The 23,923-nt window shown below is 54.7% G+C and overlaps 1 protein-coding gene across 5 annotated transcripts in view; it reads left to right on the forward strand.

The window, feature by feature from the left end:
- ALPK3 (alpha kinase 3) overlaps positions 1-21,263 on the forward strand; it is a 47,068-nt gene extending 25,805 nt beyond the window's left edge. For 4 of the 5 annotated variants that reach the window (XM_004594601.2, XM_058665511.1, XM_058665513.1 and 1 more), the window contains 9 exons: positions 7,769-9,821; positions 10,335-10,482; positions 10,862-10,989; positions 11,094-11,129; positions 16,986-17,266; positions 17,758-17,846; positions 18,349-18,572; positions 19,474-19,522; positions 20,044-21,263. In XM_004594601.2, coding sequence (XP_004594658.2) covers positions 7,769-9,821; positions 10,335-10,482; positions 10,862-10,989; positions 11,094-11,129; positions 16,986-17,266; positions 17,758-17,846; positions 18,349-18,572; positions 19,474-19,522; positions 20,044-20,383 — 3,348 coding nt within the window. In that variant the 3' untranslated portion in view covers positions 20,384-21,263. Of the gene's footprint in view, positions 1-7,768; positions 9,822-10,334; positions 10,483-10,861; positions 10,990-11,093; positions 11,130-16,985; positions 17,267-17,757; positions 17,847-18,348; positions 18,573-18,912; positions 19,439-19,473; positions 19,523-20,043 lie in introns of those variants that run through there. The other variant, XM_058665514.1, reaches the window with a different exon arrangement.
- Positions 21,264-23,923: the final 2,660 nt, after the last annotated feature.

The raw sequence follows: 23,923 nt of genomic DNA on the forward strand, positions 1-23,923 counted from the left end.
GGACACAAACTGGTGCCCATATGGGATACTGGTGCTTTGAGACAGAGGATTAACCAGCTGAGCCAATGTGCTGGTCCCAAGGTAAAATTTCTTTTTTTTTTTAAGATTTATTTTTATTTTTATTACAAAGTCAGATATACAGAGGAGGAGAGACAGAGAGAAAGATCTTCCGTCCAATGATTCACTCCCCAAGTGACCACAACGGCCGGGGCTGCGCCCATCTGAAGCCAGGAACCTGGAACCTCTTCCGGGTCTTCCACCCAAGTGCAGGGGCCCAAGGACTTGGGCCATCCTCGACTGCTTTCCCAGGCCACAAGCAGGGAGCTGGATGGGAAGTAGAGCTGCCGGGATTAGAACCGGCGCCCATATGGGATCCTGGCACGTTCAAGGCGAGGACTTTAGCCACTAGGCCATGCCGCAGCCCCTAAGGTAAAATTTCTATACCATACAAATCTTCTAGTTTAAGTGCACATGTAGTTCAGAATATAGAATTGTGCAACAGCCTAGCTTTAGAATATTTCCATCTCTTTTTGCAGTCAGTCTATGTTCCCAGCCCCAGGCCCACGCAGCCACTCATCTGCTTTCAGCGTCTGGTGCTGTGATTTAGAACAGGATCGCCTGAAGTTTAAGAATTAGTTTTGAAAACCCAGTATCTTTGTGTTTTGCTCTCTCATTTGGGGGTGTGGTATTCCTTTCCATTACTTCAGTTCCTTCCTTCATCTGTTTTTTGTTCTGTTCTTTTCTCCTTGTTGGCCAGCAGGCTCTTGCTGGGAATACTGCTCCTGGGAGTGGATACCTATCTTCCCTCTCTCTGCCTGGCCTGCTTTCCTTTCCCAGGAGCAAGATGTATTTGTGGAAGCTCGAGTGAGGCTTCCTTCTTGGGTGTAGATGAGGAAGGGATGCAAGAACAAGGATTTCTTGGATTTTTAGAAAGTCGCTTAATCCTCCTCTCTGGTCCAGCCAAGCTGTCCAGCAATGCTGTCCCTGACAGCAGCAATCTTGGTGACTGCACGTGCCTATCTCTCTGCCAGTCAGGTCCATAAAGAAGACGTTGAAAATACAGAATTGGGGATTTCAGCAGAGAACTGGAAGCTATAAAAGTAACAAAGACTTAAAAATGAACCATCTAGATTTCAGGACTAAAAAATGTAGTTTCAGCACTGAAAACTACAAGTAGTATTAAGTTAGTTGTGATAATTATGACCATTCCAATTCTGCTCCCCCTACTTCTATTTCCCATTGAATGCAGCAAAAATATAACAGAATGCATGGTACATTTGATGGCTTTGAAGAGCAAACCATGGCAGTTTGGAAAAGAAGACTAAGAATTCAACCCTCCCCCCCCCCAGAGTGTTTACTTTTCTTTTAAACAAAACAACAACAATGAAAGCAAACAAAACAAAACAAAAAACAAACAAAAAAACCTGGTGTTTCCTGGCTTGTTGTTAGTGCAATCTGAACCCCAGAGGTACATATCCACATTGACATAGCACTCGAAAGGAAGAACCCTGGGTCAGGCTGACGAATGGGAAAGGGGTCTCTGTGGGGACAGTGGTCAGAGCAGACGCACAAGGGTCCCTGGTGGGGACAGTGGTCAGAGCAGACACACAGGGGTTCCTGTGGGGACAGTGGTCAGAGCAGACACACAGGGGTTCCTGTGGGGACACTATTCAGAGCAGAGCTGCAGGTGCCTGAAACCCAGAGAGAGAAGGATCTTCCTTTCCACTGCTAGGAGCTGGACCTAACACAGATGGGATAATCCTGCTGCTTTCTTCCCTTCTGGATCTCCTCCTAGGTCCTGGGTACAGTTCATGTCTGGAAGCACATGGCAGGGAGGAGTGATACAGGGAACCCTGAGGTGGCTGAGGCTGTCGTGGGAGATTATGAAGTGGGAGAGGCTTGGGAAGATGTCCTCGGAAAGTCAGATGTGACCTCTGGGTGGTCACACTCTTCATAGCTTTTCTGGGTTTGTTCCCGTACTGTTCCTGTAGGTTTAATTCTAAACAGAGTATCCAAAGGTTTGAGACTAGAGCTAACAAACCACATTCCAAGTCTTGACTGGCCACTGGGTAGCACATTCAGAGAACAGATGCAAATAGCACTGGAAAGGCTTTGCAAATGGAATTGATCCTGAAATAACCCACAGGGATGGTCTGAACACAACCAGGTAGATGAGCTGCTGAGGCAAAGTGTCATCATTCTCCACAAGACTTCAACAAGAACCACAGTCTCATAATGTCAAGAATGTCTAGGATAGCTTATTTTTAATGGCACACAGAAAGTCAGGAGAATCTCAACTTGCAAGGGAAGACAGAATTTTAATGCAAGATGACAGTGTTGGAATTACCTGACTTAAAACAGCTACTATAACATTTAACAAGTAAGGGTGAACACTGAAAATAGATAAAAAGCTAGGAAATCTCAGTAAAGATTAAGACTTCAAAGACAACCACACATGGAGCTTAGAACTGAAAAATGTAGTAACTGAAATGAAAACTCAACTGGACACAACAGCTGGATGACAGCTGTGAAAAAATATTCAGTGAACTTCAAGTTAGATCAGTAGAAATGAATCCATCTGAACAGCAGAAGGAAAAAAATTCAGAAAAATCAGCAGAACCTCAGATACTTGGAGTATGATTTAAAAATCTGTTTCCTTGCTAAAGCACCTGGGAAAGTAGCAGAAACTGGCCCAGGTATTTGGGTTCCTGACCCCCACTTGGGAGACCTGGGTGGAGTTCCAGGCGAATGGCTTTGACCTGGCCCCACTCCAACTGTTGTAGGGGCCAAAGGATACTGGCAATAGCAGGTAGAGAATTTACTCACTAGGTCACCTCACTAACTCCTCATTATCGTTTGATTACACATTGAAACCCACATGTATATTGTATGTGTTAGAGAAGCAAATGAAATACCATACAGGGCCCAACATGATAGCTCAGTGATTAAATCCTCACCTTGCAGATGCCAGGATACTATATGGACACCAGTTCATGTCCCAGCTACTCCACTTCCCTTCTAACTCCGTGCTTATGGCCTGGGAAAGCAATCAAGGACAGCCCAAAGCCTTGGAATTTTGTATCTGCATGGAAAACCCAGAAATACATCTTGGGTCCTGGCTTCGATTTGCTCATCTGCAGCCATGCAACCTGCAGCCATTTGGGGAGTGAACAGGCAGATGGAAGATCTTTCTGTCTATCCTTCTCTCTGTAAATCTGATTGGATTTTCCAATAAAAATGAATCTTTAAAAAAATACAAAGAGTGGAATAGTAAAAGATAATCACATGATCTGAAAGAAGGCAGGAAAGAGAAAACAGAAAAAGGTAAAACAGAGGGGCCAAAAAGAATACAGATAAGTTGTTGGCTTTTAGTCCAAGCATGTAGTTATGCTAAATATAAAGTCTAAACTCACTGATTCAATGACAGAGCTTATGAAACTGGATCAAAAAAATTGGGCAAGTCTATGCTGCCTATAATAAATTTGTTTCAAATATGTTATGTCTAGATATAGATTAAAGGTAAAATAGTAGAAAAATATATTATGTGCAAACATTAATCAGTGAAAGCTGGAATGGCCTTATTAGTATCAGATGCAGAAGGCTTTAGAACAAAGAAAATTACTAGGGAAAAACACTGAATTACTTAATAATAAAAGGGCCAATTAAATATAATAATTGAAATGTGTAAGAATCTAATAAGATTGTTTTAAAATACATGAAGCAAAAACTGGCAGAACTAGAAATGGCTAAGCCAAAAATGATAGTTGGAAGCTTAAATACTTCTCTGTCAGTTGTCAGTACAATCAGAAGACTTAAGATTACTAAGAGTAGGAACGAAATGAACAGCACTATCATCAAACTGGCTCTAATAGGTACTGATAGAATGCTTGTTCTTTCTAAGTGCATCTGTCACCAAAATAGATCATATTCTATTTTGATTGTAGTACAAGCATTATCAAAAATAAAATATTTTAACTCATACAGGATATGTTATCTTGATTAAAAATTAAATAAGATTAAACTAAAATTGATGACAGTATTATAAAAAACTGTAAAGAATTGTAGATTAAATAACAGGCTTATGGGTCACAAAGTAAATCTGGGACAACTGGCTGCATTTTTAATTACATAAAAGTGAAATACAAATTTTGAATGATAAATCAGTGCTTAGAGAAAAATTTGTAACAGTAAATGTATCACAAGAGAAGAAGGTTGTAAAATCAGTGCTGTGGCAGTCATCTTAGACAACTAGGTGGTATGGTATATGCTTATAGTGGGTTATATGGTATAGCTGTATGGTATAGTGGGTTAAGCCATCCCCTGTGATGCTGGAATCCATCTGGATGCCGTTTCTCGTCTTTGCTAATACCTTCCAGTTCCCTGCTGATACGCCTGATAAAGCAGTGGAAGATAACTCAGTGCTGAGGCACCTGCTACCCACATGGGAGACCCTGATGAAGCTCCTGGCTTGAGCGTAGCTCAGCTTTTATTCTTGCAACCAGTTTGGAGGAGTGAACCAGTGGATGAAGATCTGTCTCTCCTTCTCTCTCTCTCTAACTTTGAAAAAAAATCTTCTTAAAAAACAACAACAGTGCTAAAAAGAGAGCTGTATAAACTCAGAGCAAAAAGGAAAAAGGCAAAAAAAAAATGTGAAAACAAGAAAAAACTATAGAGAAAATGAATTAAACCCAAAATTGGTTATTTGAAAAGAGTGGTAATAGTTATATTCCTCTGATAAGGCAGAAAGGGGAATAAAAAGAAGGCACAAAAATCTAAGTGTTAATAGTGAAGTGGGGGCATCACTACAGATTTTGAACCCTAAATATTAACAAAGAAGTACTGCTTCAAGCTCTCCACGTGTAGTTCAACAACTTGGATGCAGCAGACCCATAGTTATGGAAACCATGAGCTGTCAAAATCCACAGTAAAATGAGCTTGGTAACTTAAATAATACTACAGCATTACTGCTGTTAAACTTGAAGTTGAAAAGTCTTGCTGCCTGACTTCGGAAGATGGTGAAGCCTCGGTCTCCGCCCTGGATCTTGTCTTCAGAGAGGTGACCCCAGGGCCTTGACACTGCCCTGCTGCATCCCCACTAAGCTACTGGTAATGTTCCCTGCCCTCTAAAATCAGTGCTGCACAGATAAACCCCTCTAGAGGGTTACAGGCCACACTGAATGTCCTCTGGCGGCTGGTTTGTCCTTCCTCCTAGGAAGGAGGCTGTGAAGGTTACAGAGTTGAGTCAGACTGGGTCCTTGATCTCTGAGAATTTGTAGGGGAAGAGGGTAGGGATATGGAGGAAACCCTTCTGATATTCTTGTGGCAAAAACAGCTAACAGAGAATAGCTGGTGGGTTCATTGTGCTAGGGCGGTTTCCATTGTTGGTAAATACAGCCTGTTCCATCTGGTATCTGTACAGTTTTGGATGTGGATGATGTACACACACACATGCACATGTTAGCACTCTGAAACACAGCAAGGTGCTGACAGGGCGTTCCTTGTGGAAGAGTGCAAAGTGTGTCCAATCGTTGATTTTTCTGAGACCACTTCACAGTTGAAGCGGAAAAAAAAATTAGAAGGCAAGTGGATTGTGATGTACAAACTTTTTAGAATCTGTATTTCTCGTATTATACATTACCTGTTGATGTCCAGTTCTGTCCCCTTGCTGGATTTTATTTCATGCTGTTTTGTCCATCACAGTACTAAGAGAACCAGACCGATGAATCCCGCATAGCCCGGGTGTGGAGGGCTGTGCCAGATGGGTTTGTTAAGTGCACTCGGTAACAGCTCTATCACCTGAATGTTTCTCAGAGCTCTGGCACAGCGCCATGGCTCAGGACACATGACCGTGTGAGTAATCACTGCTTGACTCTGACAGAGAAACTGAAAGAGTATTTATTTTAATTAAAATTCTTTAGATATTCACTGAACTCTTTAAACCCTTTCCCACATTCAAAAATTCACTCATAATTTCATTTTAAGAAGGCACTTTAATTTCTGTACTTAAATATTTTTATGTGTATTTATCTTGAAGTCCCTCATGAAGTGGGCTGTTTGGTTTTGTGTGTAATTCTTAGGTTTAGAACTGGCTGTAGCTTTTTATAACGCCGGACATCTGTTTCATCCTTGTCAGCCCTTCACAGCGAGAAAGTGCAGCGCTGCTTCCTGGCCCCTGCCTGCTCCCAGCACCCTGCCTCCTGCCAGCCTCAGGGCTCCCTTCCGAGCGGCGACCTTTGTGGTTGGATGCCCTAGATCTCAGTCCCTTAGTGTTTCAACATAAGGTCAAGTCAGCTCCTATGTGTGACACAATCAAGGAACATTCTCTGCTTGTCGTCTTTGCTTCCACTAGGTGCTGGTTGTCTTGTTTTTGTGTCATCAGGGCATGTGGAGTTGGCTCCCTGGTCTACCACTTCAACATGTGTTTGTGTGGGGTCTTGGCTCCACAGCTGCACATTAATATGTGTCAGTGTGTCATATGTGGTAGCATGTATTACTGTGTAAAGTGTGTCATATGTACTCATGTATAACATGTATACAATGTATGTGTCATTTAATGTACTGTGTTATGGTGTAGCATATGATAATGCATGTTAGTGTGCGATGTATGTAATTTGTGTCATGTAAGCTGAATGTATCTGGTGAGTGCCATCTGTTGTTTTGCTGTGGTTTCCTAAATCGACTTTCAGGTGACTGGTGTTGGTTTGCTGCTGCTGCGCCCATCAGGGCCTATGGGGACAGTGGTCTTGAAGTCCCTTTTTGTTCAGCAGCTGTTTTCTCAGTGCAGTGATGTTCAGAAGGTCCCTCACTGTGGGTTGCTGGTATTTGGCTGTCTTCTTCCTGTCCATGCTGGGTACTTCTCCTGTATCTTCTGCTTCTCCTCGTGTCCCAGGATCCTACCGGGTGCAGGCTCTGCCGATCTGTCACCTGAAGGGGAGGCCTTTCCCCATGTGTCAGTGTTTTTGCTGGCATGTCTGGGCCCACCGGTCTGCATCCTCATTCTTTTGTTGTTTGATTCCCATAATTGTTCCCCCTGCCTCTTCCCTGACAGTGAGGTTCACTTGGTTTTAATGACAGTCAGGAGGAGGAGGCAGGTAGTGTCCTGAGCCACCTTGATTACACAGGTGACATGGCCATGGCCTTGAAATAGAGATATGCCCAGCTAGTCACACCGTGCCGTCTGCTGTGTGGTCACGGATAGATCACATCCCTTCTTTGACCACTGTTGTCCTTGCCTCTTAGAGGTATGGCACGGTGTTGGGAGCTGTGAGGGAAGATTGTCATTGCTGGGGGGCCCAGCCTGGACCTGGCCTGTAGGAGCTCAAGTAGAACATTTCATTGGCTTTTCGGCCAACGCACTATTGTGGTTCCTGCACCCCCTGCATGTGTGGGCCACCATGTTCCTGGTGAGTGCTGTCCCTGAGGCGGCTCACGGGACACCTTGTGGCACTTTCCCCCACGTCACCCACAGTTCTCTCCAAGGCAGTGGGGACCACAGGAAAAGGGCTGAGTGGCTGCTGTGGGAGGCCTGGGGAGAGGAGCTGACGGCTGAGTACTGGGAGAACCCTGGGTTCTTCAGGCTGGGGCTGGGTGCACCCTAGTTCACACTCTGAGGTCAGGGCTTGGGACCTTGTCGTGTGCTTTGTTTGCTAGTTCCCTGCAGGCTTCAGAGACCAGGTGGCAGGATCCCTGGGAGAATGGTCTGGGTGCTACACAGGGAGACCCTGGCATGCATGTTATTCAGCTCTGGCTTTTGTCTCTGTGTCTGCAGGTCCAGGAGTCTCAGGCGACCACAACTCCGACACCATTGGCCAGCAGTGGCTCTGGTGCTGCTCCTGTGGGTAGTAGTGGCACATCCAGAAGTCAATGCGTCATTGAGCCCATGGACACGGATACCCGGGTGGATGTGGTGTCATCCGTTGACCAGAGGACCAGAGGCAAGCAAGAGAGGCAGTCGGATGGAGAGATGCAGGCAGATGGGAGGGCCCCAGCAGATGCGACCCCAAGAGCCCAGAAGACTCAGGCAAGTGAGAAGACAGAGGTGGACGTGGTAACTCAGGAAAGTGAGAGGCTGCCGGCAGACGAGAGTGCCCAGAGGGATGTGCTGATGCAGGCGGAGAGGACACAGGTGGACCAGAAGGCTCCAAAAGGGACAAGGATGCAGGAGGCAAAGGCAGCCCAGTCAGAGGGGAGCACGCCGACAGCCACAAACGGTCAGCAGGAGCCGCAGGCCTGGAGCAACCCTAGCCCCGAGTCCATTGCCCCACAGCTCCCTTCGTCAGAGGCTCCGAGGCTGCCTCAGGGCCCCAACGGCTTTGCACAGACACCAGCAGAGGTTCCTATCCCAGAGAAAGCTGACTTTGTGCTCATATCTGAGGAGGTCACAGGGGCCATGCCACCCAGGGCCCATGAAGGGAATGTCTTGGGTCGCCTGTCAGGGCCCCTTCCTGTGCCAGCCCAGCCACTGCCACAGGCGAGCTCTGAGCAGGAGGGAGGAGAACAAAGCCAAGGGCGAGAGTGGCCAGGCCCTGTCAAGGCCCCACAGGAGGACAGGCTGTCCCCATGCCCCGAGGTGCAGCCAGGGGACAAGCTGGGTACAGACCTGGGGGGATATCCTGCAACTGACCCAAACCAGGAGGTGCCCAGAGCAGGTTCTCTTCCTGGGCCAGGCCTGGCTGATAGGCCACAGGAGGGGTTGCCCCACAGCCTGGCTTCCACACACAGCTGTCCTGCTACCGTCCTGCCTGCCGTGGACCAGGCCCTGCCGAGTTCTGCCCCCACACTGCACCTGGGCCCAGGACCCCCTCCACAGAATCCCCCACCAGAAACCATGGTCCCCAGCAGTGAGGGGGCCTGTGCCCAGGCAGCCCCAAGGCAAGGGGGCACCTCAGGGCCCCGCAGCTGTGACCCTGGCCTTATTGACTCCCTGAAGAACTACTTGCTGCTACTGCTGAAACTGTCCAGCACGGAGACAAGTGGGGTGGGGGCCGAGGCTCGGGAGGGCAGTGCAGTTGGGGGTCTGGCCCCCCCGTCCACTCTGGCCCCCAGTGTGGAAGTGGCCGGGCTGAGTCCACGGACATCGAGGCGCATTCTAGAGCGTGTGGAGAACAACCACCTCTTGCAGAGTGCACAGAGCCTGCTCCTGAGCCCCTGCACCTCCCGCCGCCTCACTGGCCTCCTAGACCGCGAGGTACAGGCTGGTCAGCGGGCCCTGGCCGCAGCTCAGGGCTCCCGCGCCCTGGGCCCCAGCCCGTTCACCGTCCCTTCCATCGTGGTAGGTGAGGAGGGCATTGGGCAGGCCTCAGCAGGAGCCCATGAGGGGGAGGAGGAGGGGTCCCTTGAGGGACCAGGAGGGCTCCTGGGGCAGGCAGGGAAGCCAGCAGCCCCTGAGCAGGGACTGCTACCAGCAGGGGGCAGAGCCCAGGAGGCCTTCCCAGCGGACAAGGTCCCAGGGGAGGCTGTGGCAGAGCTACCCGCAGCCACCCCTGAGGAGCTGGCTCTGGGCGCCCGGAGGAAGCGGTTTCTCCCCAAAGTCAGGGCATCAGGAGATGAGGAAGCAGCGAGGCCCGAGGAGAGAGAGAGCCCTTCAGTGTCTCCACGGGGATCACGGAAAAGCCTGGCGCCTGGGTCCCCAGGGACTCCAGGCCGGGAGAGGCGCTCCCCCAACCAGGGCAGAAGGGCAAGCATGCTGGAGGTGCCCCGGGCAGAGGAGGAGCTGACCCTGGCCAACCCCAAGGCCGGTGGGCTGGACGCAGAGCCAAGCCCAGAGGAAGGCAAGCAGGAAGTCCTGACCAAGTCCAGGAAAGCCGGAGACCAGCTCAAAGGTGAGCCCTGGGGAGGGCTGGGCGCTGCTTCAGGGGTGGGTGATGCCAAGAAGCCGTGGCGGGCACCTGCTGCTGTCAACAGCTAGGTAAAGATGGTCTTACTGCACTGTCTGTCTCTGGGGTTGGATCAGAAAGGCCTAGGCCTAGGGCTTACTGCAAAGGGGGGTAGTACTCCATTACCGCTGTGAGATGGAGAGGGTTCCAGGGGAGGAAGATCAGCAGCCTGGGACAAGGCCTGACTTCAGTGATATCCCAGCTATGGCACCAGTCCGTTAGCTTCTTCCCGTGTTCCTAGGGCGTGTGGCCCACAATGTCCATCATCTGCTGTATCAGGCATGGGTAGTGCCTGGGTCTGTGCCCTCAGACATGTATGCGACACTAAAGAGCCAGATCTGGGCCTGGCCCACCCAGGGAAGCAGGATCATGGCGGGTTGGGGGAAACGGCGGGGGGGGACCTGAGGAAGGGGACGGGAGGCATCTTGCTCTTGCCCGGGCTCCAGCTCCTGCTCTCAGCCCCCCAGGTGATCCGGAAGATTCGGGTGGAGCAGTTTCCTGATGCCTCCGGCAGCCTGAAGCTCTGGTGTCAGTTCTTTAACATCCTCAGTGATTCAGTCTTGACATGGGCCAAGGACCAGCGCCCTGTGGGCGAGGTGGGCAGGAGGTAAGCTGAGTGGGAACAGCATCCGCTTGGCCTGGCTCCTGAAGGATGGTCACTGGGGGTGATTCCTGCCACCTCATTTTATCCTCACAGTAGCCCTGGGAGAGAGATTCTGTTACTCCCGTGGTAGAGATGAGAGAATGGAGGCCCAGAGAGCTTGAGTCCCTTTGTTAAGGTTCATGCCCATGTGTGTGAGGGCTGAAATGCAGATGTGCATTGATCCAGGATGGCCCTCAATCACAGAGCTGAGCTCCTGCACCTCCCAGAACTCCCTGGAGCCTGGGTGTAGAGCAGCCTCGGAAGAGGGCTGAGGGGCTCCCAGGCTGCAAGTCTGTCCCTGGGCCCCGCTCAGGCTGTCACAGAGGCTCCCCACCCTGTGCAGTGCAGGGGACGAGGGCCCAGCAGCCTTGGCAATCGTGCAAGCATCGCCTGTGGACTGTGGTGTGTACCGATGTACCATCCACAACGAGCATGGCATGGCCTCCACAGACTTCTGCCTCAGTCCCGAGGGTGAGTGCCCAGCAGCCTGCCTGGCACCCAGGGGTGGTTGGGAGGGCACTCTCCCTGAGCAGGTCAGCTGGAAGCAGCTTCCTTCTGTTCTGTCTCTCTCACAGTGCTGTCTGGATTCATCTCTAGAGAAGAAGGTGAAGGTACGGGGCCTTCTGGGGAGAAGGGTGGCTCCTCCTGCTTTCACCCCAGCCCCTGCCCTGCCAAGGTCCTTGGGCAACCTGAGTCCCACAGGAGCGGCTGGCTCAGTGTGTGCTTTCATGGACCCCCGCTGCTGATGCCATAATGCCTGGGTCTGGCCTAGGAATGTGACATGTTCAGCAGGTTCCCTGGCGATGGTGACTGATCTGAGCAAATGTTCAAGACTTGCAGAGGTGGTTTTGTATTTTTTTTTTCAAGATTTATTTGTTTTTATTGGAAAGTCAGATATACAGAGAGGAGGAGAGACAGAGAGGAAGATCTTCCTTCTGCTGGTTTACTCCCTAAGTGGCCTCAATGACCGATCTGAAGCCAGGAGTTTTCTTCCGGGTCTCCCATGCAGGTGCAGGGTCCCAAGGCTTTGGGCCGTCCTTGACTGCTTTCCCAGGCCACAAGCAGGGAGCTGGCTGGGAAACAGGGCCACCGGGATCAGAACCAGCATCCATATGTGATCCCGGTGCATGCGAGAGGAAAACTTGAGCCACTCTGCTACCTTGCCGGGCCCCATAGGTTTTTTTTTCCAACTACTTTAAAGGTCAAATGACAGAAAGAGAGGGAAAAAGAAAGAAATAGCTTTGATTTGTTGACTCTGTCCCCGATACCAACAGTCAGGGCTGCGCCAACGGAAACCAGGAGCCGAGAACTTCTTGGCGGGACCTCCAGGACTGAGCTGCCACCTGGTGTCTCCCAGGAAGCTGCATCGGAATGCCAGTAGCCGAAATTCAGAGCAGGCACTCTGGCCTGGGTTGGCAGCCTCTACAGCAGGTGCTAAGCCCAGACATTCATACATATGCGAAGGCTTGGGACTGTGAGGGCAGCCAGCCCCAGACATCGTAAAGCTTCCTTGGTGAACAGATGTATCCATTCCTTCACTGGTTCCCTCAGTCAGTTGCTCATTCACTTATCAAGCATTCATTCTTCCAACCGGTACCTCTTGTTCAGTTAACGAAACAATCTGTCAAACAGAACCTCACCCCTGAAATCTTAGCAAAGCCATTGTATACTGTCCTCAGACACCCCTCAGAAGCTCCACAGTTGTCCCAGCTGGGCTGGCCACCCCTGTTCTGGCCTGGTGGCTCTCTGCAAGCTCCCCTAGGTGGCACAGCTCCTTCTCCCCATGGATGTTCTTTGCTGCTTGGTGCTGTCTCTTGAGATGAGGAACTTTGTGTGGTTCTATCCCCACATGCCACATGCCTCCTCTGCTTTGGCAGCCTGATGGCAGGGTTTGGTCAGCCTCGGCTGGCTCTTTCTCTGGGTCAGTCTGCTGCTCCGGGGTGCTGTGCGTGGCCTCTGGCCTCCCAGCTGGGAGCACACAGTCTCACATGATTTTCTCTGCTTCATGCTCAGATTGAGTGCTGTGTTTAGGTCAGGTGTTTACTGCATGACCTATCTCTTTCCAAGGTTAGTAATCCCTGAGACCACGCCTGTTGTCAGGCATTACTTACGAAGGATGACAAAATTAATCTACTTTAACTCTTTCTACTGAAATCCTATCATTATTTTTTTGTGTGTGTTTTTAAAATGATTATATGGTTCTCTGGTATGTGTAATTCCAACAGAAAAGGCAGGCTGAATCCTGGCTCCCTTGCTTTTCCTCCCCTGCATGCAGATTTCAGACCAGAGATTTGACACCCTAGTGCTGTCCAAAGGTGACTAGTGGAGTTTTCAGGTTCCTTGAGGGAGGGTTGGCTTTTTTTCATTAAGAACACATGAATCTGATGCGTGGAATCCCTCATAGTACTTCCTCCCTTTGTTGCTAAGATTGTCTCATTATTGGCCACGGGAGCCCCTTTCCACTGGCCTCTGCAGCCTTTGTTTGCAGGCATTGTTGTTTACTGCTGCTGCCATGCTGTCTGGTCTCACAGGTGGCCTCAGGTCTGTCCTGGGCACTTCCTGCCGAGACCTGCAATCACCGCTTCCACAAGGCGCTCCAGATCCTCTCCGTGGCAAACGGTCCTTAGCCACTGAGGGGTGCTCACTGCACTGGCTGGTCCTGCACGTGGTTAGCCACTGAGGGGTGCTCACTGCACTGGCTGGTCCTGCACGTGGTTAGCCACTGAGGGCTGCTCACTGCGCTGGCTGGTCCTGCACGTGGTTAGCCACTGAGGGCTGCTCACTGCGCTGGCTGGTCCTGCACGTGGTTAGCCACTGAGGGCTGCTCACTGCGCTGGCTGGTCCTGCACGTGGTTAGCCACTGAGGGCTGCTCACTGCGCTGGCTGGTCCTGCACGTGGTTAGCCACTGAGGGCTGCTCACTGCGCTAGCTGGTCCTGCACGTGGTTAGCCACTGAGGGCTGCTCACTGCACTGGCTGGTCCTGCACGTGGTTAGCCACTGAGGGCTGCTCACTGCGCTGGCTGGTCCTGCACGTGGTTAGCCACTGAGGGCTGCTCACTGCGCTAGCTGGTCCTGCACGTGGTTAGCCACTGAGGGCTGCTCACTGCGCTGGCTGGTCCTGCACGTGGTTAGCCACTGAGGGCTGCTCACTGCGCTGGCTGGTCCTGCACGTGGTTAGCCACTGAGGGCTGCTCACTGCGCTGGCTGGTCCTGCACGTGGTTAGCCACTGAGGGCTGCTCACTGCACTGGCTGGTCCTGCACGTGGTTAGCCACTGAGGGGTGCTCACTGCACTGGCTGGTCCTGCACGTGGTTAGCCACTGAGGGGTGCTCACTGCACTGGCTGGTCCTGCACGTGGTTAGCCACTGAGGGCTGCTCACTGCGCTGGCTGGTCCTGCACGTGGTTAGCCACTGAGGGCTGCTCACTGCACTGGCTGGTCCTGCACGTGGTTAGCCACTGAGGGCTGCTCACTGCGCTGGCTGGTCCTGCACGTGGTTAGCCACTGAGGGGTGCTCACTGCGCTGGCTGGTCCTGCACGTGGTTAGCCACTGAGGGGTGCTCACTGCGCTGGCTGGTCCTGCACGTGGTTAGCCACTGAGGGCTGCTCACTGCGCTGGCTGGTCCTGCACGTGGTTAGCCACTGAGGGCTGCTCACTGCGCTGGCTGGTCCTGCACGTGGTTAGCCACTGAGGGCTGCTCACTGCGCTGGCTGGTCCTGCACGTGGTTAGCCACTGAGGGGTGCTCACTGCGCTGGCTGGTCCTGCACGTGGTTAGCCACTGAGGGCTGCTCACTGGGCTGGCTGGTCCTGCACGTGGTTAGCCACTGAGGGCTGCTCACTGCGCTGGCTGGTCCTGCACGTGGTTAGCCACTGAGGGCTGCTCACTGCGCTGGCTGGTCCTGCACGTGGTTAGCCACTGAGGGGTGCTCACTGCACTGGCTGGTCCTGCACGTGGTTAGCCACTGAGGGCTGCTCACTGCGCTGGCTGGTCCTGCACGTGGTTAGCCACTGAGGGCTGCTCACTGCGCTGGCTGGTCCTGCACGTGGTTAGCCACTGAGGGCTGCTCACTGCGCTGGCTGGTCCTGCACGTGGTTAGCCACTGAGGGCTGCTCACTGCGCTGGCTGGTCCTGCACGTGGTTAGCCACTGAGGGGTGCTCACTGCACTGGCTGGTCCTGCACGTGGTTAGCCACTGAGGGGTGCTCACTGCACTGGCTGGTCCTGCACGTGGTTAGCCACTGAGGGCTGCTCACTGCACTGGCTGGTCCTGCACGTGGTTAGCCACTGAGGGCTGCTCACTGCGCTGGCTGGTCCTGCACGTGGTTAGCCACTGAGGGCTGCTCACTGCGCTGGCTGGTCCTGCACGTGGTTAGCCACTGAGGGGTGCTCACTGCACTGGCTGGTCCTGCACGTGGTTAGCCACTGAGGGGTGCTCACTGCACTGGCTGGTCCTGCACGTGGTTAGCCACTGAGGGCTGCTCACTGCGCTGGCTGGTCCTGCACGTGGTTAGCCACTGAGGGCTGCTCACTGCGCTGGCTGGTCCTGCACGTGGTTAGCCACTGAGGGCTGCTCACTGCGCTGGCTGGTCCTGCACGTGGTTAGCCACTGAGGGCTGCTCACTGCGCTGGCTGGTCCTGCACGTGGTTAGCCACTGAGGGCTGCTCACTGCGCTGGCTGGTCCTGCACGTGGTTAGCCACTGAGGGCTGCTCACTGGGCTGGCTGGTCCTGCACGTGGTTAGCCACTGAGGGCTGCTCACTGCGCTGGCTGGTCCTGCACGTGGTTAGCCACTGAGGGCTGCTCACTGCGCTGGCTGGTCCTGCACGTGGTTAGCCACTGAGGGGTGCTCACTGCACTGGCTGGTCCTGCACGTGGTTAGCCACTGAGGGGTGCTCACTGCGCTGGCTGGTCCTGCACGTGGTTAGCCACTGAGGGCTGCTCACTGCGCTGGCTGGTCCTGCACGTGGTTAGCCACTGAGGGCTGCTCACTGCGCTGGCTGGTCCTGCACGTGGTTAGCCACTGAGGGCTGCTCACTGCGCTAGCTGGTCCTGCACGTGGTTAGCCACTGAGGGCTGCTCACTGCGCTAGCTGGTCCTGCACGTGGTTAGCCACTGAGGGGTGCTCACTGCGCTGGCTGGTCCTGCACGTGGTTAGCCACTGAGGGGTGCTCACTGCGCTGGCTGGTCCTGCACGTGGTTAGCCACTGAGGGGTGCTCACTGCACTGGCTGGTCCTGCACGTGGTTAGCCACTGAGGGGTGCTCACTGCACTGGCTGGTCCTGCACGTGGTTAGCCACTGAGGGCTGCTCACTGCGCTGGCTGGTCCTGCACGTGGTTAGCCACTGAGGGGTGCTCACTGCGCTGGCTGGTCCTGCACGTGGTTAGCCACTGAGGGGTGCTCACTGCACTGGCTGGTCCTGCACGTGGTTAGCCACTGAGGGCTGCTCACTGCGCTGGCTGGTCCTGCACGTGGTTAGCCACTGAGGGCTGCTCACTGCGCTGGCTGGTCCTGCACGTGGTTAGCCACTGAGGGCTGCTCACTGCGCTGGCTGGTCCTGCACGTGGTTAGCCACTGAGGGGTGCTCACTGCGCTGGCTGGTCCTGCACGTGGTTAGCCACTGAGGGCTGCTCACTGCGCTGGCTGGTCCTGCACGTGGTTAGCCACTGAGGGCTGCTCACTGCGCTGGCTGGTCCTGCACGTGGTTAGCCACTGAGGGCTGCTCACTGCGCTGGCTGGTCCTGCACGTGGTTAGCCACTGAGGGCTGCTCACTGCGCTGGCTGGTCCTGCACGTGGTTAGCCACTGAGGGCTGCTCACTGCGCTGGCTGGTCCTGCACGTGGTTAGCCACTGAGGGCTGCTCACTGCGCTGGCTGGTCCTGCACGTGGTTAGCCACTGAGGGCTGCTCACTGCGCTAGCTGGTCCTGCACGTGGTTAGCCACTGAGGGCTGCTCACTGCACTGGCTGGTCCTGCACGTGGTTAGCCACTGAGGGGTGCTCACTGCACTGGCTGGTCCTGCACGTGGTTAGCCACTGAGGGCTGCTCACTGCGCTGGCTGGTCCTGCACGTGGTTAGCCACTGAGGGGTGCTCACTGCGCTAGCTGGTCCTGCACGTGGTTAGCCACTGAGGGCTGCTCACTGCGCTGGCTGGTCCTGCACGTGGTTTCCGTCCAACGTGGTGCTGGAGATGGAATCATCTGTTGCTTTTGTCCAGACACCCACGCCTAAAGCACGGTCATCCTGGCATTCTGTAAGGATTGCTGCTGCCCTCCTCAGGTGCCCACCAAGCACTTCCAGTGCAATGAGTACCACCCAGCACAGTGACAGGCTCAGGGAGCAAGTTATGCTCCAAGGGTAGGGGTAGGCAGGGAGCCCAGTGCACAGCCAGCAAGCCGCCAGGTGGCAGGGCAGGAGGCTGCCACGCTCTTCCACCCGATTTCCCACCTGTTGCCTGTTTCCCTTCAGTTGGAGAAGAGATTGAGATGACCCCCATGGTGTTTGCTAAGGGTCTGGCAGATTCTGGCTGCTGGGGGGACAAGCTCTTCGGACGGCTGGTGAGCGAGGAGCTTCGAGGGCGTGGACGCGGTTGTGGCCTTCGGAAGGCCTCCCAGGCCAAGGTCATCTATGGACTGGACCCCCTGTTTGAGTCTGGTCGCACGTGCATCATCAAGGTGCGCAGTCTGCTGGTGTTTGGGCCCGGCAGTGAGACCTCTCTCCTGGGAAGGAACTACGATGTCACCATCCAGGTACTCCGGCCCTGTCCTTTCCCACCTGCACCCTGTCGGGAGACCCAGTGCAGGGGCTGCAGCCCTGTCCATCTCCTCCATGTCAGGCTCCCAGGACTCTCAGCTCTGCAGGGAAGCCTGACACATGGCCTAGCTCAGGCACTTGGTATCAGAGCTGAGTGTGTCCAGGCCTCAGAATTGGTGTTTTCAACTGTGTGTTTGCAGCAGTAACCTTTCCCCCCATCTCGTACCTGCTGTCTCCTGGGCATGATGGTTGGGTGAGAAGTGTAGTCTTCCCTGCTTGCCACAGTTACCCAAGCCCTGCCTCTGTTACTGCAGCCCTAGAAACTGCAGTTCAGAAGTGCTCAGAGAGCCTCTGCCTAACTAAAGCCTAGGCATGGGGCAGGGTCAGCCCTGCCTGCTCCAGCCGGAAGCTACCAGTAGTCCTCTGGCAGGTGGCTGCGCACTGAGAGCTTCCCTGCTAATCGGATTTGATGCCCACTAATCCACAGGGGTGCAAGATCCAGAACATGAGCCGGGAGTACTGCAAGATCTTTGCGGCTGAGGCCCGGGCCGTGCCTGGCTTTGGAGAAGTGCCCGAGTAAGTACACAGGGAGGGGAGGGTGACGCCACGGCTCCTGGGGCATCCCAAATGGGGACCCTGTACAGTTGAGGGAAGGATAGAGACTGCAGGATTCACTTCCACCTCGGCAAAGTCTCCTGTCATCCACCCTGTCAGGCCACGTTGTTCTGACTACCTAGGATGTACTCAGCAGGATCTGGGCTCTGTGGATACAAGGGCTTGGGCTGAACCAGGCTGACGGTTCTGGGGCTGCAGGGGGACCGGCATGGGCTTCTATCCAGGCTCACTGCTCTTCGATCATCTGGGGTTTGACCCCAGGCTGCCACTGGGTTCCACTCTGCGGGAGTGGCCCAAGGGATGGACAGACTCTGAGCCAAGGGCCTCTGTTTCTGTCCTGAGTCCCAGCGGAAGCTTCCTTCCTCGCGGTTCTGTGGGTTTGGGTTCGCAGCCGAGACGCCCCTGGTGGGAGGGACCCTTCTTTGAGCTGGAGGGGAGCGCTCACGCGTGGGACACTGTCTAGGATCATCCCCCTGTACCTCATCTACCGGCCCGCCAATACCATCCCGTACGCCACCCTGGAGGAAGACCTGGGCAGGCCGCTGGAGTCCTACTGCTCCCGGGTCTGGGGCTGCGCAGGGCCCCCCACAGCCACCAGCCTCCCCGAGGCCGTGCACAAGTGCCAGACCTTCCAGCACTGGCTGTATCAGTGGACAAATGGCAGCTTCCTGGTCACAGACCTGGCAGGTAGGAAGTGGGGGTGCACAGCGAGACCCTGCTTGGGATGGGGGTGGCTCACAGGCTCAGTGCTGACTCTCCTCCACCTCTCATAGCACTTGGTCTCCCACTGTTGGCTGGACAGGGACTGTTTTCCATGTGACCCTATCGCAGCCCAGGGCCTTCGTGGCCCAGTCTGTGACTGCAGTGCGTGTACTAGACCACTCTGAGCCACTCAAACTCCAGGAGGAAGCCATGTCAGACACTGGGGGGGATCTGCTTCATCACCTACAGCTCCCCCTACCCCTGGGTGCAGTCCACCTACTCCCTGGAGCTGGGCCCTGCTCTTCATCCTGCTCCGACTTCCCAGGCCTCTGCTGCTGGCTGGAGAGCCAGACCATTGCGGCAGCTCCTCCACTTGTGCCAACTCCTCTGTGAATAGCTTCATCTACTCTGCATTTGACTGAGATGGCCCCACACAGTCCAGCAGCAGAAGCCCAGCAGGCCTGAGGCCTTCCCCTGGCACTAGCCTCTCTAGACCTGCTCCCTAACCAGCACTCAGCTCTGTGGAGGGGGAGGAGAGGGAGTGGGACGTTCCATGGTGTTCCTGAGGGAAAGAGTAGGAGCACCAAGTGTGAGAGATGCAGAAGTGACTGCGGAGGCTTTGGTCGGAGCTGATGACGCTGTGATGATCTCAGCCACGCTCCATGTGGGGGAGCCACTGTCACTGAGGCTTGTCCTTTCCTCCTCCTCCAACATTGAGCAGACACTGGGAAGAGAGACTATGAATGAGGACAAGCTGTCTGCAGACAGCTGTGGTCAGCAGCAAGCGGAGAGTGCGGGCGGCAGGAGGTCTTGGAGTGGGAGGGTCTCCTGTTCAGTCTCACACATGGTGGGCTGATGTTGAACCTCGCCACCTTTGCCTTCTCAGGCGTGGACTGGAAGATGACTGATGTGCAGATCGCCACAAAGCTGCGCGGGTGAGCCAGCGGCTCTGGTCCTTGGGGAGTCTCTCCGGGTGTCAGCTGTCCTGACATCTGATTCTAGGTTGGAACCCAGGCCCACCCACAGCCCCAGGACCGCCTTCTGGGGCCTCTGATCCCCATGCTGCATGCCCTTGACCCCAGGTCAGGACTGGAGGCCGTAGTGGATGCCTGCACACAGGTTGCTCTGAGATTCTGAACCCTCCGTGTGCTACTACGCATCCTTTTCAATGCGAGAGCTCGCTGTGGTGCCGATACGCATGACCCTGTGACTGGGCTGCTGGGTGGTCTCCTCCAGTTGTTGGTGGACGCTTGCTCCCACTGACCAATGTCCTGGTGATGACCCATGAGTCAGGGCACAGTGAGTTGGGAGGCTGCCACATGCAGCATTCTTCAGGAGAGACTTTTGGTCCCCTCAGGCAGGGTGGGAGGCACCCTGGGCACTACACCCAGGCAGTCCCCCAGTGGCCTGGGCCACAGGGCAGGATTCCCACTGCTCTCTTCCCATTTGGCTGCAGGTACCAAGGTCTCAAGGAGAGCTGCTATCCAGCCCTGCTGGACCAGTTTGCTTCCTCCCACCAATGCAACAGCTACTGCGAGAGGCTGGGCCTCAAGCCCCTCAAGGGCCCCGAGGCCCACCCCCAGGCCAAGGCCAAAGGCTCCAAGAGTCCATCTGCTGGCAGGAAGGGCCAGCTGAGTCCTCAGCCCCAGAAGAAAGGCCCCCCGAGTCCCCAGGGCACCCGCAGGAGTGCCTCAAGCACCAAGGCCACCCTGCAGGCCTCAGAGGCAGCTGCCGTCCAGTTCCTGGGAGGGCCTCCCACCCAAGAAGGGGGCTGCAAGGCCCAGGGCATGCAGTAGCCCCACCAGGAGGCTGGGGGCTTCCACGCAGCAGTAGACCCACCAGGAAGCAGCTTGAACCGATGGAGACTTTCTCAGTATGGAACAAACTGGAGTGAGCAAGTGTGCTGCGGAGGCCCCAGCAGGGTCTCCCTAAGCAGCCTCTGCTCACTGAGCTGCTCGTCCAACAGCATGGATGTGTGGCTCACAGGTCCCTGGCCTCGGCCAGGGCTGTTGTCACTCAGGGCTCCGAGTGCGTGGCAGCGGGCCCTCCTTCAAGTTTACAGCCACCACTGCTGGAGGCTCCTGAGTGCTCTGCATGGGTTCCCAGCCCATCCAGCCCAGGCCTACCCTGCAGCCCGCACTGACCCTCTGCCCTGTCTGCCCCGCTCTCTCCCTCTCCTCAGGCCCCAGCCCCACTGCAGGCGTGGCCTGGTGACTCTCAGGTGCCTTCTTGCGGCTGCCATGTTTGATTCACTGCCTTCTCCTGCACTAACCCGTCCCTCAGCCCAGTTAAGAGCCCTTGGGCTCTTGCGTGTGCTCTCTAATGGTGCGTGTTTCTCAGCACCTTCCCCCAGCACTCCAGCACTCCCCAACTCCCACTCCCCACTGGCACACACATCCCCAGCCTGGACCCCAGCTGCGGCTGCACCTGCCTCTGCCTGCAGCAGCTCTTTGCTTGTACCTTTGCCCAAGGGCTCCCTGATCCTGATCCCCTCACCAACACCCTGGTGAGGAACAGACCCCAGCCTCGACTGGCCTGTGTGCTCTGGCCCTGCTTTTCCTGGGGCCTCTGCCTGGGCCAAGGGCTGCCCTGAGGTTCACATCGACCACTATAGCTCAAAGAAAGGGGTTGATGTGCAATCCCCTCGTACCCAAACTGAAGTGGGGGTGTCCCAGGATGTTTACTTCCTGTCCCTCTCACCAGGGGTAAAGGCAGCAAGGACAGGTTCGGCCCATTAGTGCCCTCTGGTGGCAGGCCCTGTCTGTACTTGCCCTTGCCATCAGCTGTAGCCCTGGACCCCCAGGAAGAGCAGCTCCCCAGGGATTTTTGTGTAAGGGAGTGAGGGCAGCCCCCTGGGTCTCTCCTGAGCACCACACCCCGAGGTCTGCAGTGGGGTGCATCTGGAGTGAGCCTGCCTCCCCTGGAATGCAATAAAGGCAGCAGTTGCGCATTTGGCCTCCCTCCCTCTGCTGTGGTCAAGGGCGTGGAGTTGAGGGTTGCCTGCTAGGCTGGCTCACTGAGGGTGTCTCCGGGATGTTTCAGGCCCCCTGGGAAATACTCTCGTACTTTATTCTGGGCTGAAGCTCAATGTCAACCTTACTGTGCACAGCTAGGCCCTGCTGCCATGCCCTGAGCTGGCATCGGGTCTGTCACCTTGCACCCTGGACCCTGCCCTTCCCTCAGGAGCTGGACCCCTGAGGAAGGGAGAACAGAGCCAGGGGATCTCAGGGAGCTCCCTGGGGCGCCAGCCGCTCCTAACATTCTCCAACCCACATCTGACACCCCCTTCTCTACCTCCTCCTGTACTCAGGTGACTGCGCCCTGCTGGCTTACAGTCATGAACGTCCCAGGTGCCACCCTGGGATGCATGGCTGTCTGACTCTAGTCCTGCCCCTTCCCATGGCACCAGTCATGGTTTCCCTGGACAGAGTCTTTGTCCGAGCTGTTGCCTGTTTTGTTCCCTTGTCACTTGGAGGGGCAAGGTGGTTGCCAAGTCAGATGAGCTGTCACTGCATCTATGTGAGGAGGACCTGTTTCTCCTTTGGGGTTCTCACCCCCCAGGGACATCACCCTGATCCCAAACCTTTGGGGTCAGAGGGCAGCAAGGAGCAGTGATAGGACATCTATCCCCCCAACCCTGGAGGACAAAGCCATGTATCTGCTGCCACTTGGGGGCTTATACAGCCTGCTGCAGGCTGGCCCCAGCATCTTAAGGTATTGCAGAGACACGAGCACCTGCCAAGCCAGTGTTCAGGACTCCTGACCGGATGGGGCAACCTGCACATCCGCCCTTCCAAGCTCTTGGGGTCCCGCATTGCCATCCTTTCAGGTTACCATGCTCATGTCATGTATATGAGATGGTGTAACTATGTGGGACCCACGTGTGACCCCCTGTGAACATTCAGCCCTCTCTAGGCAGTTTTATGCCTCAGGAGTAGCTGTTCTGTCTTGTTCAGGGCGTGATAGGGCACGTGTGCACACATTCAGTGTGCACATTGGCTTGTTCTCAATGGTGAGTATGCAGCTGCAGGTACTGGGTCCCAGCACCCTGCTGCTCACACATCTGAGGAACCCATGGGTGCAAGGTGGTGCAAGGCCAATCCAGAAAAACATTTTCTGGAACATTCAAAACAAATCCCTGTTTCCCCTCTCTCTCCCAAGAGCATGGGCGTGCACAGTTTTTTAGGAGGAAGCACTGAGGGAGAGGGAGCAAGCAGGTCACACAGTTGGATGAGTTGTCCACCCCTAGCCCCGGCAGGGAGCAACCATGTGGCCGTAAGGAAGGCAGGCCTCTAAAGCACCCATCCCGAGTAGGCCACTGGGTGTGCCGTGGGTAGGTTCCCTCAGGGGGATTCCCCAGGAAGGTTCGCAATAGGAATCTAAGGGCTCAACCCCATTCTTGTCCAGGCTTTGCCAGTTAAGGATCCCGCCTTCACTTGGTAGTTGACCAGTGCTTCAGCTGTGGTCTCTCTATCGCTAGTTCCTGAGAGGCTCTGTGGCCAGTTCCATTTCTGGGCACCCGTGGGTGGCAGACACAGCGCAGTCTGGTTCCCAAGCTATGTCCATCAGGGCAGGCCAGCACCCCATTGGTCCTTTGGTTTCATCTCAGCAGCTCCTATCAGAGCAGGGCACATGCTCACTGAGGCCCTTCTGGCTTAGCTGCAGTACCCAATGGGTGAACTCTGATTCAGTCCAAGAATCTTCAGAACTTGAGATCTGAGCTAAGAACAGAAAAGGGCTGGGGGAGAGCGTCCTGGGCAGGGTAACATGGGGGCAGAAGCTCCGGACCTGGACATGGCTCAGCGCTTCTCAACCACAGGTTCTGTGCCAAGGAACATGGTCTTGGTGGTTTGGCTGTTGTGCCAAGATTATGGCACACTGAAACCAGCAGAGGGCAGGTCTGTCAAAGCTCTGGGGCCTATAGACACAGTCAAGAGAGTCAGTAGGCAGGGGGCCAGGAGGTGGTTGCCCATGGGACCCTGTGCGCTGGGCCTGGTGTCTTCATGAGCAGGAGGAAACTGAAACAGCCATAAAAGCACAGCATAGGGGTGGGCATCAGGCTTCACTGTAAGACTAGAGAGCTTAGGTTCAATTCTTGGCTCCTGTTCTGCCAGTTCGAGTCCTGGTTGCTCCACTACCCATTTAGCTCCCTGCTTGTGGCCTGTTAAAAGAGTGATGATGGAACATGGGAGACTTGGAAGACACCCCTGGCTTGCAGCTTCACCCTCTGCACAGATTTGGGGAGTGAAACAGCAGATGGAAGATTTCTGCCTCTCCTCTCTAAAATCTGCCTTTCAAATAAAAAGCACCTTAAAAAAAAACAACACAAAAGGTGT

This window comes from Ochotona princeps, chromosome 6, assembly GCF_030435755.1.
Source record: "Ochotona princeps isolate mOchPri1 chromosome 6, mOchPri1.hap1, whole genome shotgun sequence".
In the NCBI taxonomy this organism is placed as follows: domain Eukaryota; kingdom Metazoa; phylum Chordata; class Mammalia; order Lagomorpha; family Ochotonidae; genus Ochotona; species Ochotona princeps.